The sequence below is a fragment of the Muscardinus avellanarius genome (assembly GCF_963383645.1).
Source record: "Muscardinus avellanarius genome assembly, chromosome: 9".
NCBI classification, from domain to species: domain Eukaryota; kingdom Metazoa; phylum Chordata; class Mammalia; order Rodentia; family Gliridae; genus Muscardinus; species Muscardinus avellanarius.
The window spans coordinates 87,246,443-87,269,547 of NC_137795.1; the positions used below are offsets into that span (position 1 = coordinate 87,246,443).

At 34.5% G+C, this 23,105-nt stretch overlaps 1 protein-coding gene across 1 annotated transcript in view; it reads right to left on the minus strand.

Annotated features, from left to right (window-relative positions):
* The window catches only part of ZNF800 (zinc finger protein 800), a gene marked incomplete at both ends in the record, with an annotated part of 46,296 nt that extends 23,447 nt beyond the window's left edge, over window positions 1-22,849 (minus strand). Inside the window, 4 exons of the mRNA XM_080700966.1 lie at window positions 2,432-4,124; window positions 7,043-7,186; window positions 16,510-16,605; window positions 22,789-22,849. Of these exons, the coding sequence (XP_080557092.1) occupies window positions 2,432-4,124; window positions 7,043-7,186; window positions 16,510-16,605; window positions 22,789-22,849 (1,994 nt within the window). The remainder of the gene's footprint in view (window positions 1-2,431; window positions 4,125-7,042; window positions 7,187-16,509; window positions 16,606-22,788) is intronic.
* Window positions 22,850-23,105: the final 256 nt, after the last annotated feature.

A 23,105-nucleotide genomic window follows, 5' to 3' on the forward strand; every position in this document is an offset into this window, starting at 1 on the left:
TGGTGTATTCTCTGCTGTACCTTTTAAAGTTATAATTTGACACAAATTACTAAAAAATAAAATATTCCCTAAAAAGTATAAAATATTGATACATAAAAACTTGCCCAATTTTTCATAAAGATAGATGTACTCTGCTTTTCCTAAAATCTTGATTACAAAAATGGACAAGAATTCATTATTTTCTAAATTTTACAACAGGAATGAAATAATATCTAAAGTGGCCATTTAATTTTTTTTTCCCTTGGGAGAAAAAAAAAAACAGGGTTTATACCCCAATCTTCCTTTTTTAGAAATACTTACAAGAAATAAACTGGTATTATAAGAAGTGGTTGTGCATGGATTGTCTGCATCCACAAAATATCAGTAAGCTATTTACTACCTCCATATCAACATTAGCAAATGTGTGGTCTTTAAAAAAAATAGAAACTGAAAAATAAGGTTGCATCTATCATTAAAGTGCTTTGTATAAAATTTAAAGAAAAATAGGGGAATGTTTAATTTTCATAAAAATCTCAGATGCTTACAAATGAAAAACATGTGATAATCCATGCATGAAAATGAGCTGGAATTTTCCTGAAGTATATTATTTTAGAATAAAACTTTCAAATATTTAAGTGCTAGAGAACAAGTTAGAAAGAAATTGGTGTAAAAATAATTACAAATGTTTAGTAGGCTAAATATTTATAATGTGCTGATACTAATTTGTCTTTTGTTCCTAATATATACTCCCTAGAAAATCATATATCTGTACAATCCAGATGAAAATTTTGCCAAGTAAAATGAAACAAAACTAAAACCACTAAAATATAAAGTCTCTGCCAATTAAAAACTGACATATTCTTCAGGTTGTTGATCACTTTAATCAACAAATTACTTGGAAAACAAAACTTTCAACATTTTTGTAGAAACTGTAGACCAAATTCACAAGGTCAAGATGATTAGCAGATGGACTGAGATGACGGTATGTAATGTCACAGCTACTTGAAAGTGCTGGAATAGGCATTGCCTTAGAAACAAGTAGAAGGTTATTATTTTAGTCAGAAAACAGCAGTTACAGTTGAAATTTTATGAAAATGTTTTTCTTTTTTTTTTTCCTCATAGTACCATGTGAAGACGTTTAGTGGTTCTAACACCAATTTAAAGTCTTTCCACAAAAATGAACTCCAAACCTTTTTCGTACATCACTTGAAGTTATCTGAGGAGAAATAGGAATAAATGAACACTTTTGAGTTTACCAATAAAATCTTGGTCTTAAAATTATACAATAGTAAATGACTTCTAAAGGATGGTTTCATATCAAGTTTTCCACACAAACTTTTAAAAAATGTGATAATCTAATCATAACATTTGACCTACTTGGCACTCAAACTAAGTATTTTGCTTTAGAACCTGACTCTGAAACTAATTTAATACTCAAATACTTCTTTAGAATCCTTAAGATAAGGAACACAGGTACTGAAAGTAAGCTTTAAAAATATAGAGACTTACAAAAACAAGTATATGGAATCTATTTCTTATTTTATATTGCATTTTAGGAATCTACATTTGTTTCAACACCATTTTTAAAAAATATTTTTCTTTCTTCCAAATAGGCATTTTTCTTTTCCTGCAACACACAACCATATATGTATGTATGTATGTATGTATGTATGTATGTGTGTGTGTGTGTATATATATATATATATATATATATATTTCCCTACTTAATAATTAACTGTCCAAATGATCAACAAAAAGTTTTTTAAACAGAAATGAAAAATAAAAAGTATCTGGACCTATTTTTTTTTTTCTGCTAAAGACAAAAACTAAAGTCATTATAACTCACTCTCAAGAAAAAGGGAAAAAAAATTAACCAACTCCCCTTTGCATGGAAGCTCTATTATAAGTAAATAATAAATGCTAATCATTCTAAATTCAATTTGGAAATGTTTTTTCTAAGTGCAGCACTTTAGTCATCACAGGTTAATTTTTATAATAATTACAGTGTCTCAAAAGATTTTTTCCTATAATCATCACCTTCACAAATTCATTCTAATATAATTCACTTTCCTACACTGCATTAGTAGACTAAGTCGCTGAGTCAAATTCAACCTGTGCAAAGTTAGTTAAACAGAAGACTTCTATTGTAAACATAAGCGAAAATAAGTACTTTACAACAGTAAAAGCACTGACCCTCTGCCATCTACCCATAACTATATTGCTCTGTCCTGTGGAAGGTAAGTTCTGAAGTAAACTTTTGTTCCCGAGCCACTGGAAAAAAGGTCACTGAAGAGGTAAATGTAATATGCACATTACTCTTGCAGTTCCCACTGCTGTATTATATATGGAAGCAAATGTGTGTTAAAATGGAACCATCTATAAATTATGGTCAAATGAATTTTTTTTTTAGTTCGATGGGGGGAAAAAGCAAAACTCTGTAACTGTTCCTCACCAGACAAGAGCCTTAGATCTTGTACTTCGGCCTTTGGTTTTGTTTCCTTCAGGTGAAGTGGAAGCATTTGCCTTATGAGTTTTCTTATGATGTTCAAGATACGTCTTTTTGGCAAATGCCTTTCCACATTTATTGCATCTGTGAAGAGAAAAGTTTTTTGTGACTTTCACTTCAATACCGACGTCAGTTACTTCATATTTTTTACTAGGAGAGTTAGAAGTGCCATCGTGTTTTGAATCACTATGTTTTGCTTCGTCCCTGGAAGGGCCTCTTTTCGCCACTTTATTTAGAACAAAATCAATAGGCTTTTTTATAGCTCTGATCTCTAAACTGGCTGTTATTTTCCCAAGATAGCGAGATGACTTTTTATGAACCACAGTTATATGTCGTATCACATCACGTTTCCGACGAGTTTCATAAGTGCAAAGAGGACACTTGTAGAATTTAACATAAATGTTATTTCCATCTGTGTGCAACTCGATGTGTTTAGTCAAGTTCTGTTTAGAAGTAAACTGACGTTTACAGAGTTTACAGTAAAGCTGCTTAAAGTCAAAGCCAGCTGAAAGTTTTGGTTTCCTGGTTTTTTGCTGGCCACCTGCAGCTGATGGACTAGCTGATTTAGGGCTTTCAGAGTCGTGTTTGACTTTATTTTTCTGTGCTGCCGGTGTGTTCTTTTTTTCATTTGAATGATTTGTTCCCTTTAATTCATTCTGTGGAGAATGGGTAATGGAAGGGGGGGAAGATTCTACAGAATCTGCTGGTTCAACTTTAACTTTTATTTCTGAACTGTTGGCAGTATTATTAGGGCCTTTCTCTCTTTTAGAGTTTGTTCCAGAAAGAGTTATCTTGTGGACAATTTGCATATGTCTTTTAAGCATTATTTGTGAACTATATTTCCTCTTGCAAAGGAGGCATTTGCATGCAGTTAAATTGTATTCAGCCTTTGAAGACGACTTTTGTTTTCGAGTCTTAAAAGATTTTTTAGGAGAAACAGAATCCAGGAACAAAGGTTGCCCAGGCTTTGTTGCTATATCAGGAGTAATTGAATCCCTCCTTAGTCCTCTATGAACTTCATCAAAATGCCTCCTTACATTCGCTTTTGTAGCAAATGATTTACAACATACTGGACAACTCCTACTTAATGAAACTAGAACATTCTTACTGCGTCCTTTAGAGGATTGGTTTGGATTCTTTCGTGTCTCAATGTACTTTTTTAGTTCTTCCATCTTTTTCTTGTGCACTTTTCGAATGTGACGACGAACACCTCGTCTAGAATTGAATTCTTTTCTACAAAGACAACATATCAACTGGTGACCACAATCAGAATTGTCTGAAGTTTCCAAGTCAGCCTGTGATTCCTGGGGTTGTTCTTCAGATGTAGGTACAACTTCATCTGCAACAATCTCTACAGGAGGCGGCTCTGTACTCTCCACCTCTGTGTCTGTAGCCGGTACTGTTTTAGACTGTTCTGTGCTAGTTTCTTGTATTTGAGCTTCAGTTTGTTCAGGAGTACTGCTTGACTCTGTGACTTCAGTAGGATTATCAGTTCTTGAAATATATTGAAACACTGCATTTTGATTAGTTTCTATGGGTTCTAGCTTAATAATATATTCTCGCTTGTCCACACTTGGATATATGGCTTCTAGGAGATCGTTTATGGCTTGGCTTTGTTTATCATTTACATCAGGAAGGTCTGTTAAGGAAAAAACAACATTTTAATCTGAAATAATTGGCCTACTCTGGCCCTCTAATATTTTAAGATATTTTATAAAACTCAACCTTAAAATTTACTAAATTACTGCTTATATTTATTTAATAAGAGTATTATCTACTTTTGAATATTTTATTAATACTAAAAATTAGGATTAGCTACACTAAATTTGCTCTAATTTTAATTCTCATCATGAACCACAAATGTTAAAGAATAGGTGCAATGTAATTCTCCTTCTAAGTGCCCTTGTTATAAAATATATAAGCAAATAAAAATATATAAGCAAGTGGGTATCCTAAACAATAAAAAACAGTATTACATAGTTTTAAAGTTTTAGACTAGCAAAGGCAACTCAAAGGTCTCACAATCCAGGATTGTTAAAATAACACCAATAATGTTTCTACATAAATATAAAGGGCATTTTATAAAATATAACAATATTCCTATTAACTTAATTCATAGTAAATAATGCAGTCTAGAGTTACCAGTCTCAGAATGTTAAGTTACATGTTTTCTCTCATATATGGAAGTTACAGAGAAATTGAGAAACAGAAGAGACTTAGATAAATGAGGAGATATTCTATTAAAATAGTGGAAGGGGGAGATTTGATGGGTAAACAGTTCAAAAAATGCTTCATGCACATATATGAAATCATCAACATTAATCTCAAGAATAAGTAGAAGTATGAAAGAGATATAGAGGGAAACACACCAACTTCTATGTGCATGTATGTTTTTATAACATCATGATGTATAATTACAAGGTACCAATGAAAGTATATTACAAATAAATAAGGCATTCTAATTCCATGAGGACATTTAAAAACCTTATAGAGATGAAAAAGAATGGTCTGTAAGCAACTGTATGAACATGAATGGCATGACATAAAAGTATAAACTCAGTCCTATTACATGTCTTCTTAACATAATGTATTTTTTTAAAAAGTTAAAAACTATAGATTTACTACAAAAACAAAGCTAATTTTATTTATTTGTATAAAAGTTACACTCTCTGTAGGCAACCAAATATCCTATTGCAACAGAGTTGTCTAACAACTCTGTGGTTATTTTTCCACATACAATTCTAAAATCTAGTTACAAATATATCATCAAATTTATCTGGAAGTCAGGAAATCATTCATAGGCTCTGCTATTCTACTTACCTTTTGCTTTTTCCTTTCTTTATTTTTCTTTTCTTTTTTTTTTTAGCGAAGAGTTACTGGGGATTGAGCCCCGGAACATTCTATCTCCAAGCTACACCCCCAGCCCTATTTTTATTCTTTATTTTGAAACAGGGTCTCACTAAATTGCTAAGACTCGCTTTGAACCTACAACCCTCCTGTTTCAGCTTCCCAAGTACTAGGATTACGAGTGTGTGCCACTATGCCTGGGTTCACCTTTCTTTTTAAAATGGATAAAGTGAAGGTGCCTCGTTAGCACAGTAGGTAGTGCGTCAGTCCCATAAAATGGATAAAAGTGGTGTCTATAAAGATATACTTTCACAAAAGTATATATAAATTGTCAAGAAGAGCGAGTAATAATCTGGCAAATCCAGTTACCTATTTATTTCACTGTAAGTTAATTCTAAACCAAAATATAACATATTAACTACCAAGAAATAAACTAGTAATATAGTTTACTTAGTAGTAATAATTAACTAGTAATAATTTCCTAGTAATATCTTATTTAAAAAGTTGGATTTGAAACTAATTTCTATGCACTATCATTTAATTTATATCTGAATGATAAAAAGTAGTAAGATCAAATAGCAGTAGGAAAAGAAGTGTCATCCATACCCTGTAATATTCTTTAAGCCAGCTTCATGATATTCATGATAGTAATTAGAGCAATACTTTTTTTTTTTTTGGTGGTACTGGGCATGGAACCCTGGCTACACTCCCAGACCTATTTTATATTTTATTTGGAAACAGGGTCTCTTAAGCCAGCAAGGCTGGCTTTGAAACTGTGCAATCCTCCTGTCTCTGCCTCCCAAGCACGGGGATTACAAATCTGCACCATCACGCCTGGCTAGAGCAATACTTTGATATGTGGAATTAGCTTTTTATCCCTGTCCCCAAAAGGCTAACTTGCACAATGCATAAGATCCACAATATATCTGTGTTATCAGGATGACAAAATAAATTCTATATTTTTCTAAGTCCACAAAGAGATATATTCCTGAACAAAAATAATACCAATATATACTGCTAACTTAATATATTGGAACAATACAATTAATTAAACAAACATTTATTTCCACAAAGACTTTATTAGTCTACTACTTGCCTTCATCACAAAAAACTATTTCTGGTCTCCAGTTAGTCTGTGACACAATCTGATTTCTGAAAGTGACTGGTCTACATAAACTTAACTGAGAACAAAACTGATCTTCAGAAACACTAACAAGATTAATAAGTATTTTTTAATGTTCCCAACCATTTCCAAGAAATCAATTTACTAATTTGCTCATTCTTTGCATTTATTTCCAACATTCTCATTTACTTAAGAGGAATCTAAATAAGTGATCAATCATACCTGGTAACAAGTTGTTAAAATAAAAAGGGAAAATACCAAGAAATTGCTCCTTTTAAGACAGCATTAATATTTTACTTATAAATATCCTGAATATAAGCAATAAACCCCACTCAAAAACAATGACCATTATTTTAATACATATAAATATACTCACACTATAATTTCTTATAGGATATCTAGAAAAAGCCAAGTGGAAAGCATTGATATTAAAATACTCAGGCAACTGAATATAACATTTGGGTCATACATTTAATTTCATTCTCTGTCATTAATTAGATCATGTGTAACTAGATGTCAATACTATTTGAATACACATATATAGCTGCAGTTTAAGAATACTTAACAGTAAAATGAATAAAACTTACTGTCATCCATCTGGAGACTTGGTGGGCAGTAGAATTTCTTATGGGTAATTAAATTTGGTAATCCTCTGAAGAGACTTCGACATAATTTACATTCGAAAATAGTGTCCACATCTTTTAATAAAATATGCTTAAGCTGTTTAGTTCCTGGAGAGAAAAAGAAAGAAAAATTTACCACAAAAAGTCATTTTAACATCCCTTTTTTAAACTGGACAACTACTGTTGACAACTTAAAAGTATGGTTATTCCTTAAAAACAAAATAAATGTACTGCTAACTTCTACTACAGGATTCTTATAAACAGGTTATGAACTAAATCCTAAGCAAAATCCTACTATCATTTAGAAATCTGGACAGGTAAAATGGATGCACTTTTTTTACTTCAACAGTCAATCAATTCTTGGGATGCTCTCAAGATAGTGATTCTAACATCTGGTTGATCATTATAATAAGCCGGTAATAAAGAGAGATGCCAATCTTCATCAAATATTCTGACTCAACAGGTCTACTGTAGAGTAAGAAAATGTTCCCCATCATTTCCTGACAAACTTTTTGATTCTTCTAGCTCTTTTCTGAATAAGAAAGTGAACAAGTTTTTCAATAACATTTTCTAGATTCCTTAAAAGGTCAAAACTCTATCAAAGGATTGATACAGTTGCCTGCAACTTTTTAATTCAGTTTACATTAACTCAGCTCTGGAACAATGGGACTGTAGGTATTTAGTATGTTATTAGAGAATCTTTGTCCATTCTGAGAAATATTTTTGAATTTTGTTTAGGCCTCTTGATAGCATTATAAATTTATTTAAAGCCTTTCTCAGAACTCTTACCCCAACTGCAATTATCAATACAATTACTAGTTCCATAACTTTCTTCCCAACCAAATAACAAGCTCTCAAAGTAGCCAAAATCAAGCCTATCTTATTTATATTAACTACAAAATATTTAGCTCTAATAAGATCCAGTAAGTATTTGTTGAAAAAGTATTAGTGATCTAGGCAATCTCTAAGTATTATGGTGGAAGATCAAAAAAGTGTAGAAAAATAAGTAGCAATGAGCATGTAATCTTTAAAATAAAAACATCCACCAAGAATAAAGCACAAAGGGCAGGTCTTTTCTTGCTATTTCTTAAAGGTCTTTGCAAAGGTTAAGTTCACAAAATTGATCTGCAGTGCTTTATTAATTAATGTGCTTTCAGTTTCCTCAGAGAAAATAATAATACTGATGTAATATTGTCACTCAATATTGACAAAGTGTCCTGAAAAATATGCTTAATACTATCTAGGTTCAAAGTGTCTGTCATTCAATAAACTATCTTACTACATTAATACTGGAGGGGCTATTAAATATTTCTAATTCAATATTTTATAACCTATTCACAGTTAAATCTGTGCATTTTATCATCATTTTGAAAAGAAATTAGCCCTCAAAATTCTACTGCAAAAAGACTGATTACTAGGTTATCAGAACATTACTGTTAGGATATTACAAATCTGATATTATCTAATTGTATGACCTTAAAGAGCTATACAATCTTTATCCATCTTGTAAAGTAGAACAAGCCAAACTAAACCTATCATGAAGAATTATTAAAGAAAATATAAACCTAGCTCACAAGAAAATTAAATTTCAACCTGTACTTCTACTAATATATATATAGAGAGAGAGAGAATTTCTAACATTTCTAAACTCCAAACCTACGTTTATTTCACTAAAGCTAGTACTACAAAATCTGAAAACATAAATCTCAAAAGATTCAGAGAATAGTTTAAGTATTATTATTTGTATGAAAGCGAATTCTTACAAATAAGTTTCTCTTGTCCATTTCACATTATAAAACATCTTGACGCGCCGGGCGTGGTGGCGCACGCTTGTAATCCCTGCGCTTGGGAGGATCGCGCAGGTTCGAAGCCAGCCACGTTGGCGTAAGAGACCCTGTTTCAAAAATATAAAATAGGTCTGGGAGTGTAGCCCGGAGGTAGAAGGGCTTCCAGGAACCCCAGTACCACCAAAAAAAAAAAAAAAAAAAAAATCTTGACAATAGGCAGCTAATATATCTAGTTCAGTTAACCTCATAAGTGATTAATAAATTACAAGAGGTAGGTAAACTGAGGACAGAAATGCTATGGTTAAGCCTCTCTAATTTTTCTAGTTATCAGAAAGTATAGTTGAGCCAAATACCAGTAAGAAGAAATAAAATTTTTGCATACTGACTCTATATTAAAACATCTATTATCCTAAGCCAAATACCAGAAATTCATTTAAATCTTTAAAAGACAGAAAAGATTGGAGAAAGGCATTATAGTACTTGAGAGTCAGGCATCTCAGTACTTAAGACTAAACATGAGGGTCAGTTTCAAGGCCAGCCTCAGCAACTTAGCAAGACTCCAGAGTAGATGTAGTAATTTACAATTCTACCAATATTGTACAAGAGTTCCTATTTCCCCACTTCCTACTCAGCATTTGTTATTGTTTGTGTTCTTGAGGATTGCCATTCTAACTGGAATTAGATGGAATCTTGGGGTAGTTTTGATTTGCATTTTCATGACTGCTAGTGACGTTGAACATGTGTTCATATATTATGTTGGCCAATTGTATTTATTCTTTTGAGAAGTGTCCATTCAGTTCAATTGCTCAGTTTTGGTTGGTTATTTTGTACTGCTAAGTTTTTTTCATTTCCTTATATATTCTAGATATTACTGTTCTTAATTGCCAGTCACAAATGCTCCCCTCCAACCCTGTGAAACACACACACATTCTGTTGGCCCAAGCATACCAGATTTCTCTTAGGGCCACAGATATATCAAATGTTCTTCCTCACACTCACTTTGTGGGCCTTCACCTACATTTTTTTCTTCTCACTGGCAGTAATAATCTCCTCCTTCCATAACCTGGCTCACTTCTAGTAATTCTTCAGATCCCACATAAACTGTCACTTCCTTCAGGAAGCCTTCTCTAATCCCTTCTGTTTTTTTGTTAAGAATCTTTCACCTGTATTCCCATGGCCCCCTACACATATACTAGCTTATCCCCCAATCTTGTAACTAATTACTCTTCTGTATCCCCATTAAACCAGAAGTTCCAAGAACATAGAGAAGACTTCTTTGATGCTCACTACAGTGTTCCCAACACTTATGATAATGCCTGACTGACATGTGTTAAATGATATACTTGAGAGCTTCACATTTAAAAATACCTTAAAAAAAGAATACCTTCATTTTTAATCTATGTAAATTTAAGTGAGGAGTCAAAAAAAATGGACCTTAAAGACTTTCTAATTCTTACACATTTCACAAATGAGAAAAATAAGATGTATTTTATTTTATTAATACAACAATAAAAGTTTTTCAGTAAGTCTTAGTCATCACTTAAGGTGCTTTCCCCTGTGAAGATAGAATGGCTTTATTCAAATCAGCTACTATTTTCAGATTGCTTTATTAGTTCCAATTAGACATAGTCAACCAATATACCTCTGTCAATAGCTAAACCTCCCATCACCTGAGCCAATGGACATGGTCATGTATGTTGCAACATAAAGTTGAGCCATGCTACTTTACTCCAAATTATTCCTTTCTATATTGTTCTTTCATACCTTAGGTTTTTAAATTATCTTAAAAGTCATGACTGACTGCTTAGAGATCATCACTCACAATCCTAAAAAAAAAATCATCCAAAGGGTAAGGCTTTGATGATAGAACACTGACACATACCACAAAAAACTTATAAGTGAAATAAAATTACTTTAGGAAAGTGCCTAGTTGGGTGAATCCTGTAGTTTAATCTAACAAATATTTACCGAGCACCTACTAAGTAACAAACACAATGTCATTCATTTGAAATAATGAAAAGTGAAGGATATGGTCTGTGCCACTGAGAAATTCACAGACTAATATAAATAGCTGCTCTCCTAGAAAGACAGCCCCAGAGGACACAGTCCGACATGAAAGAAAGAACAATAAATCAAGCAAATCTACATTTTTCTTACTGAACAACAACAACAAAAAAAAATCTAGTCCCATTTTAAATTTCCTAAAACTGCAATGTAACAACAAAAAAATCCCATTGAAGAATATGGTACTCTCCTATATCTCATAAATCATACTTACACCTTAAGCTTCTAATCTACAAAGTCAGCACTGAAGCATCACCATTTAATCACAGCTCATACTGATGACAATTAAAATTGCTTCAAGAAGAAAAAGTAAAAACCAAAAAACACTTCTAAGAAATTAAATGACAAAACCTAGGAAGATAATGACAACAGCAAACCACAAATCTAATTCACAAATCTAATTCTTATTTTTCATTGCCATATTAGAAAAGTTACAATTTATTTCTACTAAAAATCAAAAAGATTCATCGTTTTTTACTTCCTTGCACATGATCTTATTCGACATGCATAATATTTCCCCTATGTTATATTATGTCCTTTTATAATATTATATATTTAAAGAAATTCATATTAAAGATCAGTTTTGAATACTAAACATAATGATTACCTTTTTTTCCTCCTTTTTTTTTTTTTTTTTTTTTTTTTTTTTTTTTGGTGGTACTGGGGTTCCTAGAAGCCCTTCTACCTCCGGGCTACACTCCCAGACCTACTTTATATTTTTTTATTTGGAAACAGGGTCTCTTAAGCCAGCATGGCTGGCCTCGAACCTGTGCGATCCTCCCAAGGATCTTGTGTCTCCGCCTCCCAAGCGCAGGTATTACAAGCCTGCACCACCACACCCGGCTCTTTTTCCCCATTTTCTATTGCTAGCTGTAGGGCATTCCACAACTCCTTGGCCTCTACCAGTTAACTAAGAGACTAAGAAAGAATATTAAACTAAAATCAATTTAATAAGTACCTAAAAGATATTTAGTACATATCTTAAAGCAAAAAAACTTTTATCATTATTAAACTTCTATACTGGTCTGGAGAAAGAGTCAAAAAAGAAGAAAGATAAACTAAAAATGAGAGAAACTGAAGACATCAAATCACAAATGTGATCCTAGAAGACACCAGCAGCTGCTGTACCTCCTGCTCCCTAACAGCCCTGACTCTACTCCCTTACGATTAGCCTTTGTTCTGATGGGAGGTAATTGAAGTGGCTGGTGGTCTAACACATTCGAAAATTGGAGAAGAGGCCGGGCGCCTGGCGTGGTGGCTCACGCTTGTAATCCCAGCATATGGGAGGTTGAGACAGGAGGATTGCTGTTTGTGAACAGCCTCAGCTACTTAGTGAGGCCCTCTCCAACTTAGTGAGACCCTGTTTCAAAATAAAGAAAAAAAAAATAGGGCAGGGAGAGTAGCTAAGAGGTCAAATGCCCCTGGGTTCCATCCCCAGACCAGCAAAAAAAAAAAAAAAAATAGAAGAGACCAGTAGCAGAAGGGGACCAGGGGAAGGGAAAAGGAGAGGCACTGGGGAATACAAATGACCAAATGATATCTGAGCTTGTACAAATATGGAACAATGAATCCTACTATAACTTATAATACACCAATAAATTAAAGGAGGCCTAACTGGAGGTGATAGAAGGGAAGAGGAAAATTCCCTAATGTAATGATGTACATTCACAAACATATCAATCACTAAGCCAAACATGAGGAGAGAGGGAGGAGGGAAAGGGGGGGGGGAATTGAGGAAGGACTGAATGAGTGATGTATATATGTATGCCTCTGCCATCTTGTACTCCATTAAGATATATGACTTCAACACACCAATAAAATAAAATCATTTTAAGAGACAAAGAATTTGTCACTTAAAGTCAGGAAAATATTCCAAGGCAAAAGCTAAAGACCAAGGCAGAGAAAATAGGTTAACATTACCCAGTCATTGCAGCACAAATGGGCTTGATGGGCCTTAAAAATTAGTCAATTTTAGCTGGGCATCATGGCATGCATGATCCCAGTACTTCAGAGTCTGAGAAAAGAGGATCACAGGTTCAAGGCCAGCCTCAACAATTTAACAAGGTCTTCAGCAACATAGCAAGACCCTGTTACAAAATAAAAACAAGCCGGGCATGGTGGTGCACGCTTGTAATCCTAGCATTCATGAGGCCAAGACCGGAAGATCATGGTTCCTGGAGAGCCTCAGCTACTTAGTGAAGCCCTTTGCGACTCAGTGAGACTCTTTCAAAATTTAAAAGACTAAAAAAAAAATAGGGGAGGGGGTGTAGCTAGGAGGTGTAATGCCCCTGGGTTCCACCCCCAGTACCATAAAAAAAAAAAAAAATAGGGCTGGGGGTATAGCTCAGAGGTAGGGTTCAATTCCCAGGACCTCCCCCCAACACACACACACATACACATATATACACACACAAACATACACACAGTCACCTCCTTTCTCAAACAGAAACTTTGTATGAGCTTCCAGTGTGGTAGGAATTCATACCAGCAAACAGACCGCCCCGTGAAGGTGGAAGAAGGAAAAGCACTCAAATGGTGATGCCACTAGCTAAAGATGCCTATTTGAGCTTGAAGATAAAGTTAGCTATCCTAACATATTACTACTGTCCAACCTGCTTTGGCCTCTGAAGGGTAACAAGAACAAAAACTTGGATTTTAGAGTTCTATCTTTAAATATCTGTCAAAGACATATAGCATTACCAGGATAGTTCTTTAAATGCAATGTATATGACCTAATTGTAATGGAAAGAGCCTAGAAAGAGATGAGTCACTAAGAGTGCACTTAGAAGTAGACTGTGACAAGGAGAAACTCTCAGGGTTGGAAGGGATCTTAGTTCCTACATCATGTGGCCCGAAGTTCTATATAGTCCTCCCAAAGTTTTAGTCAATCTTGACCTAAATACCTATGTAAAAAAAGAAGAGCTACTGGAGTTGACTTCAGATTATCCAGATAAGCAGGAAATTACTATCTTGAGGAAAATATACCTTTTTACGGTAATGGGGATGGAACCCAGGGGCACTGTACCTCCAAGCTATACTCCCAGCCCTATTTTTTAGTCTTTTCATTTTTGAAAGAGGGTCTGACTGAGTTGCAAAGGTTCTCACTAAGTAGCTGAGGCTGTCCGCAAACCACGATCCTCTGTTCTCAGCTTCCTGAATACTGGGATTACAAGCATGTGCCACCACGCCACGCTATCTTGATGAAATTAAAATTTCTTAGTTATGAGTGGAAAAAAATCTTTCTTTAATCCAAAATTAGTTTATCTGTATTCAACATTTTTTCTAAATTACCTTTTTTGGGGGGGTGGTACTGGGGTTCCTGGAAACCCTTCTACCTCCGGGCTACACTCCCATATATATATATATATATATATATATATATATATATTTTTTTTTTTTTTTTTTTTTTTAATTTGGAAACAGGGTCTCTTAAACCAGTAAAGCTGACTTTGAACCTGCATGATTCTCCTGTCTCCGCATCCCAAGTGTGGGGATTACAAGCATGCGCCACCACACCCGCAAATGATAAACATAAATGGCTTTGAAATGCCTTTTCAAATTACCCATTTTATTCCCTGTTCTTTAACTTAGATAGTAAAGCAATAGCAAACAGAAAACACACATAATCATAATACAATAAGAAAAAATTCATCCTTAATTATTTACCTTCAACATTAAAAGCACATGAATTCTGAATACAGAATCTCATTGAAAACAAATTTATGTAAGACAAAGCACTTATGAATGCTAAATTCTTACTCAATTAACACTATAATAAACTGAGTAGTGTAAAATAACCTTATTAATTCCAAATTACTATTAAATATTATTAAATGGAAAAAGCTGTTACTCTCATTTCATCGGTATGAGAAAGAACAAAAAGAACTTTTATCTCTATTATTTAAAAGTAGCTAAAACAAACCATTCTTCTGTTATGTCAGAAATATAAATACTGTCCCTAGTAAGTAAAATTTTACTTTAATTATATGTATCATAGAAGAATTTGACCTATAAATTATTTCTGTTAACTAAGGACAATTAGTAAAAGTAAAAACAAACATACCATCTAATATTATTTAATTTTTAAAATACTCAACATAAACAGAATACATAAAATCAATTTTATGAAGACTATTGATGAAAAATCCAAGAAACAGGTCTTAAAGAATTAGGGGAAGAACTTTTTATTAGATTAAGGGAAAACCTATTTCTCAGAATTCTAAAATAAACCAAATATGCATATGCATATATATATATATACACACAAACACATATATTTTTTCCTTTGAATCATAAAGAAATCAAATATAATCTAGAGCAAGTGACACCTCAGACACTGAGTAGTCCACTATGTCAAAGTTTATAAAACCCAGAATAATCTCTGCTTTTTGTAAATTTATAATACCTTAAAAATAACATAACATTTTAAAAGCATACACCTCAGAAAAGATTTTCATCAGTATAAAACAAATAATTACACAAGAAATTTCCATGGTGACAGTAAGCTTTAAAATAATAACAAGAAAAATAAGATGACAAGATATTCTAATCCTTTAAGTGTCCATAAGATGCCCATCGGTTAGGTTTATTTGCTTGTTCACATTTGATAGAACAGTCAGATCAAATCTATTAAGAAGTGGACAAGGGCTGGGAGTGGTGGCGCACGCTTGTAATCCCAGCATTCAGAAGGCTGAGACCGGAGGATCGCAGTTCGTGGACAGCCTCAGCTACTTAGTGAGGCCTCTGCAACTCAGTGAGACCCAGTTTCAAAATAAAGAATAAAAAATAGGGCAGGGGGTGTAGCTCGGAGGTCGAATGCCCCTGGGTTCCATCCCCAGACCCACAAAAAAAAAAAAAAAAAAAAAAGTGGACAAGGAAAATATAAAAATCACAACAACATAGGTAGGACCTTTCTGATAACACATGAGTTCTAAAGGTTCTCAATCATTTATATTTGGTAACTAAGACCTATTTTAAGGCACTGGATTGCAACTGCACAAACATATTTATTATACAGCCAATTCTTATAAAAGTCTAATGGAAATAAAAGCTGAAAAAGTATAACTAAAGATACCAGAAGTATGTCTTTTTTCTATCCTCTGCTCTATTAAAGAGATAGAAACTACAAAAGTGGGCAGGAGAAGGTGAGTCATTTAAATGGAGATAATAAGGTGATTAATCTAGAACAAGAGATAACTCAAGACATTCTGAGTAGTCTACTATGCCAAAGTTTGTAAAGACCCAAAATAATACACTGCCCCTTTCAACTTTATAAAGTACATGACAAAAAGATAACAGTGATCTTTAAAAGGAAGTACTTTACCAGCAAATATGCCATAATGATACATGTCTTTAAGCTATACTAAACAATTTTAAAATATACAGTATAAAGTATAAAGTTGAAAAAGAATTTCCAGACCAATTCAATTATTCATCTTTTTTAAATGAAACAATTAAAATATTACATAAATAAAATCAATGTTTACATTTAAGAATTTTTTTAAATTATGTCTAAGGAAATTCTAGGTAGGTTTTAACTACTATATGAGGATTGAAAAATATATCCTAAAACATTCGTACCTGATCGAAAGCATTCAATTATTTGTTGAATACCAGATTTGGATGTCTGTAGTGGTTGCTGTAACAAAGGAGGATCTCCAGGTTCCAGGATATAAACTACATGGGAGACAAACACCCAACCCAATCCCCACAAAAAAGGGTTATTTAAATCATTACCATTAAAGTAAAACAACGGTTTGTTAAATTATGTTGATAACAACCATACTTGCATATATTTAGATATATTTCACCATAATCTTTCATAAGGCAAAATTAAACAAGAGTCAGAGAGAAAACTAAAATTCTCAAGTTAAAGACTTTGTAAGGCTAGATATTAGGTTTAAATGTAAATAACTTACTATTTTGGTATCATTTAGTACACATGCTTTTTTTTTTTTATTATCCTTAAGGAGGAGCCACTACATTTAACAAAATTTATAAGGCAATGGTAGCATATCCCTGCCCAGTAAAGCATTCCAGAAGCCTTTGGAAAGGTCTAATATACCTCTCTAGATAATTGTGAGAGCAAAACTAAAAACTCACTGCCTAAGGAAATAACTGGACAAGTGCACAATGATGGATGTACAAGAATGTTCACCTGCAGCACTGTAAAAAAATTGAAAGAAATTTCAAACAACTTAAACGTCTCATAATAGGAAGCAGACTAAATCTATGAAATACACATACAACAAAATCTCTCACAACTATTGTAAAGCATGAGCTGGATCTATATGTACTGATATCATAGGATGTTACAATTGTTAAGCAACAAAAACAGGCTATAGCAGGGTGTGGTGGCCCACACTTGTAATCCCAGCATTCAGGAGGCTGAGACAGGAGGATCGCAGTTCGAGGACAACCTCAGCTACTTAGTGAGGCCCTCTGCAAATTACTGAGATCCTGTTTCAAAATTAAGAATACAAAATAGTGCAGGGGGTGTAGCTCAGAGGTCTAATTCCCCTAGTTTCCATCACCAGACCCACACACGACAAAACAAAACAAAAAACAATCAAAAAAAAAAAAACCAGCCTATAGAATACGATTCAAAGTATAAGAAATAAAAAAAAACATAAACTTTATGTATCTTTGGGTATTTGTATAGATGCTAATATAATGTGGAAAACAGCATCTTAGAGGGATAGCAACACAACTTTAGCAAAGGCTCTGTCGGGATGGCTTTATGGATGATGATCACTCTCTGCCTTATGCTTCACTACTACTTCAGAGCCTAAACTTTTAGAAGTGGGCATTTAAGAAGGAACACATTTTTGCATAAGTAAAAATTCTTCTATTTGAAAAATAAAATTCTCATTTTCATATACAGAGATCTGTATCATCCCTACATTCCAAAATTCTCAGACAGGCCCTTTGAATAATTAGAATATGGTAAGACGAAACAAGGTAAATGAAAAGGAAAAATTGGTTTTTCCACCATTTCTTGAATAGAGAGAAGTCCGTTGTGGAGAAAACTGGCAACTTTAGTTATCTCTTTTTAAACATGCTATACTGTTCTACTCAACCACTGTCATCACAACCCAGGACCATCCACTCGGTGATTAAATAAGAAGGGTTAACTTCAGTCATTTGTGTTCCCACTGCTTCAGGGCTTAGGCTTGGATAGCAATTAGCTCTTGATGAAGGGGCTGATGCCTGCTGTGCTATACATATGGCAGCAGCCTTAAATTCTCCTTTATGCTTCCAGTTAAGTGCTCAGTATAGACAGGAAGAAAGAACTAGGGACTTGGGACCAAGTCATTTCATTAAGAAAATTTTCCCAACATAAGAAGACACTTTAGGAGTTTGTTTGATACTAGAGATTAAACTCAGGAGCACTCTACTCTTGGCTACACCCCCAAACCTTTTTATTTTTTATTCTGAAACAGGGTCTCACCAAGTTGCTGAGGGTTTTGCTAAATTACTGCGGTTGGCCTCAAACCTGTGATCCTCCTGTCTCAGTCTCCCAAATACTAGCATTATAGGGTACTGGAATTACAGGAGTGTACTGCCATGCCCAGCTTAGGAGTATTTTAAGTGAATTAAATATTCACAACTCATTTTGAGAACATGTGACACTGGCAATAACTGCAGTGATAACCTAAAACTCCTTATCTGGTCTGCCTGCATTTTAATTCTTGTTATGCCATTTACTAAATACAATTTGATAAAATTAAGTTCTCTGATCTTTCTTTTCTCTAATGTGGGGACAAAAAAATTACCAAATCACAGGATTATTTCAAGACAAGTTAGTGCAAGAAAATTATTTAAAACAGCCTGGAACATAGTAAGGGCTCAATAAACATCCTATCAATACCATCATCATCATCATGTACAAATCAACTGCGTTCCTAACGCCAAAAACTGAAAAATATTCTTACAAAATCTAAGTAGAATTCAACTTCTAAGAGAAACAACGTTTAAATGGACTGATAATACTATTTGAATTAGGTAGATCTCTTTCCAATATATGTACATTATAGCAATTGATAACTGCTTATAAAAAGAAAGGACAAAACTCCACACAATTGTAAAGAACTAAATGCTTCGAGGTCTGACTGCATGAGTGGCAAGAATTCTAGAACTAGAGAATGAAAAAACAAAAATGAATAATAGAGAGATAAGGGGTACTTAGGAATTCTAGAACTAGAGAATGATAAAAAATGGAGAGATAGAGGGTAAACAGAGGCTCATTATAAACAAAGGTTTGCCTTAGAGCTCACTTCTTCATTTTGGTATATACTGCAGAAAACCTCCTTTAATACACCAACTCCCACTGATAAAAAGCTAGAAAAAAGTTTCTTAACCATCACCCCCAGAACAGTTACCAGAACACAAATAGATCCTGAGACAACATTCAAAATAAGCCAGGGTTAACTGAGCTCTACCTGGACACATCCACTTGGTATACAATCTGCACATTTTTCACTATAAAAGAACAATTCTTTCTTCATTTGAAAATACTCCAAACTCTAGAAACCTTTACATATTAATATTTTATGGAATTTCCTCTTAAATATTATCGCACCCTTCCCAAGATCAAACCCATTCAGGTTACATCACTTTTTTTTGTTTTGTTTTGTTTTTGAGGTACTGGGGATAGAACTCAGGGGCATTCTACCTCTGAGTTCCACTCCCAGCCTGATTTTTTATTCTTATTTCAAAACAGGATCTCACTAAGTTACAGAACCTCACAAGTTGCTGAGGCTGGCTGTGAACCTGCAATCCTCCTCTCTCAGCCTCCCAAGTACTAGGATTACAAGCATGAGCCATCATGCCTGGCTGAGGTTACATCATGTATACTGAAAGAAAAAAAAAGAAAACAACTTCTCCCTCCAACCAAAAAATAAATAAATAAATAACCCAAGCCTTCAGAACATCTTTCCTTACATTCTTACACAAACACACTTCCCAAAATCTAACATCCACTTTTGTAAGAGTCTCTCCTACCTTAAAACACTCTAAAGATCCTTCTAATTATGCTGTCTGAAATTTGCTTGGGAATAGGAGGGGGTAGGGGAATACTTGAAAGCTAAGAGAAGAGAAAGGGATGGCAAAAGGGGAAAATATGCATGAAAACAAACTGTCCATGTGCTGATAACTTGGAGTTGTGAGGGTTACATCAGATTCCTTATGGCACTCTAAAGTTTGAAAATTACTGTTTAAAAAAAAAAAAACCTTAAAACATAACTAAGAAAATACTATGCTTACACTGACAGGCTTATGACATCACCCTTCACTATAAATTGACCCATCCCATCAAGGCACAATGATCTCCTCAGGAGTGCTGCTTTCATCTGAGGAGTCAGCCACTGTTCATAACCCAAATAAGAACAGATCATTCATGAAAGCCCATTAAAGAATTTCTCAAACATCATGTCATCTTCAACTCTCCATCTGAGGACAACCTCTTAAATATCACATTTCTGTCAGTCCTAGAAACATCCCCACACTGACCACATACCTTCCCCTAAAATAATGACAACAAACTATCCCTTACATTAATAAACTTCTGGCTTCCCATGAACTAAACCCTCAGAAAATATTTGATTTTGGATAAAAAAAAAAGTAAATAAAAAAAACTTTTAATCTATTAAGACTGAAAATTAAGCAACATGGAAAAATTTCTGGTAAAAGAAAAATAAAATTAGTTTTAAGAGCTTTGCTAAGTTATCTAGGCTGGCTTTGAACCTTTCATCCTCCTGTCTCAGACTTCCAAGTACTGGGATTACAAGTGTGTGCCACCATGCTAGGCTTAAACTAATTTCAAATTGCAATTTCTTTGATTTCTTGTCAGGTGAGAAAAAAGTTCCAAGATACATTAAAAAGTTAAATTCCAGAACACATTTTTTAAAATCTGAGGAAAATTTTAATTCCCAGCTATACTGAGTAAGATATGTTCATTCATCTATCTTTTATCTACACAAAAGTTTTATGAAGAGCCTGGCAAATTGGCAAGGGCATGCAACCCCAGTTTCTCAGAAGAATGAGGTGAGGGTCAAAATCTAAACCAGCCTGGGCAACATAGCTAGATCCTATCTTAAAATAAAAAGGGCTGGAGATGTAGCACAGTGGTAGAGTACTTGTATAGCATGCGCAAGGCCCTGAATTCCATGCCCAGAACTATAGGTTAAAAATATAGAACTTTATAAGGGAAGAGTCTTATCTGTCTGATTCACTGTTTATATCCCCATTGTCTTGGTTATCACTTAACAAGGGTTCAGTAATAATTTGTTAAAGAAACAAATGAGCAAAAACTTCTCCCTAAAATAGGGTAATTTCATTATCTAATTTAACTTAAGTGACTTGAAATGTTCTCAGGAAAAAAAAAAAACTAAAATAAAAGGTCAGTGAAACACAAGTATACGAGGCATTCACAAGCCGGCCGTGGTGGTGCACACTTGTAATCCCACCATTAAGGAGGCTGAGACAGGAGGATCGCAGTTCACGGACAGCCTCGGCTACTTAATGAGGCCATCCGCAACTTAGTGAGACTCTGTTTCAAAATAAAGATAAACAGGGCAGGGGGTGTAGCTCAGAGGTCGAATGCCCCCGAGTTCCATCCCCAGACCCACAATAAATACATAAATAAATAAATAAATAAATAAATGGCATTCACAGCCGTATACTTTAAAACTTGCAAAGAGCATTCAGCTCAGCTCCATAAAACATAGGAATATATTGTCACTTCATTAGTATAAAAGGGTACTGAATAGATAGGTCAGGGGCAGGTGAACAGTAACTACTTAATTAGAAGTTATGTTATTAACTAATTCCAACAAAGTATAGTAGTACAAATTTTACTCTCCTGTGCAGCAAAGTTTTCTGAAAATAGACATTCTTCCCCTTTACCATTGCTATTTTCCCATTAATCAAAAATGTATTTAAAATTAACTCTTGTAAAAAAAAAAAATCCAAGTTATATAATTATAGTTAAAACACTCCAATAAAGGCAAGTAAATGTATAAAATATTCTAATAACTTTTAGGTAAAAAAATAATGATAAACACCTGCCTTTGAACTAGAACAGAGTAGCCTTGGTTTAGTAACAATAAGTATTCAATGATTCCCTTTTCAACTGTCCCTCTAAATGTCACAAAGCACATCAAATTTTTAACTACAATGTCAACAGTTTATGTAACAAATCTACCAAATAAAAGTTGGCTAATATTCATGATACTCTTAAATACATTTTCATTTCATATTCAATTTTAAAACAGTCCAATGGAATAAAATACCTCAGCTATACTTATGTATCTAAAAATCAAGAAGTTTTCATTTTTTAGTACCGTATGTTCTGTCCAATAATTTTTAGAACTATTTCTTAAAAATAAAACCTGATTCTTACAAAAAGTTCAACCAACCTTCTCCAGCCAAACCAAAAAAAAATATGTATGAAAGACTTTTTTTTCACATTTAAATGAAACGATTTTCATGAAGATAAATGCTGGAATTCTCCCACCTATCGTTTCCTTTCTCGCGCTTTACACATTCACACAGCATAGGGATACACTACTAACTGCAGGCCGTCTTGAAAGAGAAGGAAAGAGGCTGAGTGGTTGATCTCCTGGAAATGATGGAAGGTGACACTTGCGGTACTTTCTTTAAGGGATCAGGCAAGGGGAGACCTCTCGTTGATAACAAGCTCTTAGCTTCATAACTGGTTTTACGCTGGGGAAAATTGTAGCCTGTTTTGCTTAGGGATGACTTCTTGGGCAAGAGGAGAAGAAAACTGGAAGGAAAACAGAACTCGCCTGAGGGACGATGGATGGAGGGGAAAGTCGCTGGCAAAGGAGAGGGGCATACCTGGTTCACAGCATCCATGGTGATGGTGGTCAGTCTGACAGTATTTGTCCCTTAAAGGCATTTTCAGGGGGTGCGACCTACTTTCCCTTCAGTGTGAGCAGCTCTTCATCGCGGCCTGGCTGGGGAACGAAGCACAAACCCCCGTCACTCACCCTCAAGTTCCAAGGGGGCCCCTGGGCTGCGATTTCCAGCTGCGTCCCCCTCGCCCGCCCGCCCGCCCGCCCGCCACTCCGCTTCCCCGGCCGCCGAACCGCACCTCCGCCTCGGCAGGGACGTGCGGGGCGCGGGAGCCGGTCCCCAGCCCCGGCCCGGCGCGC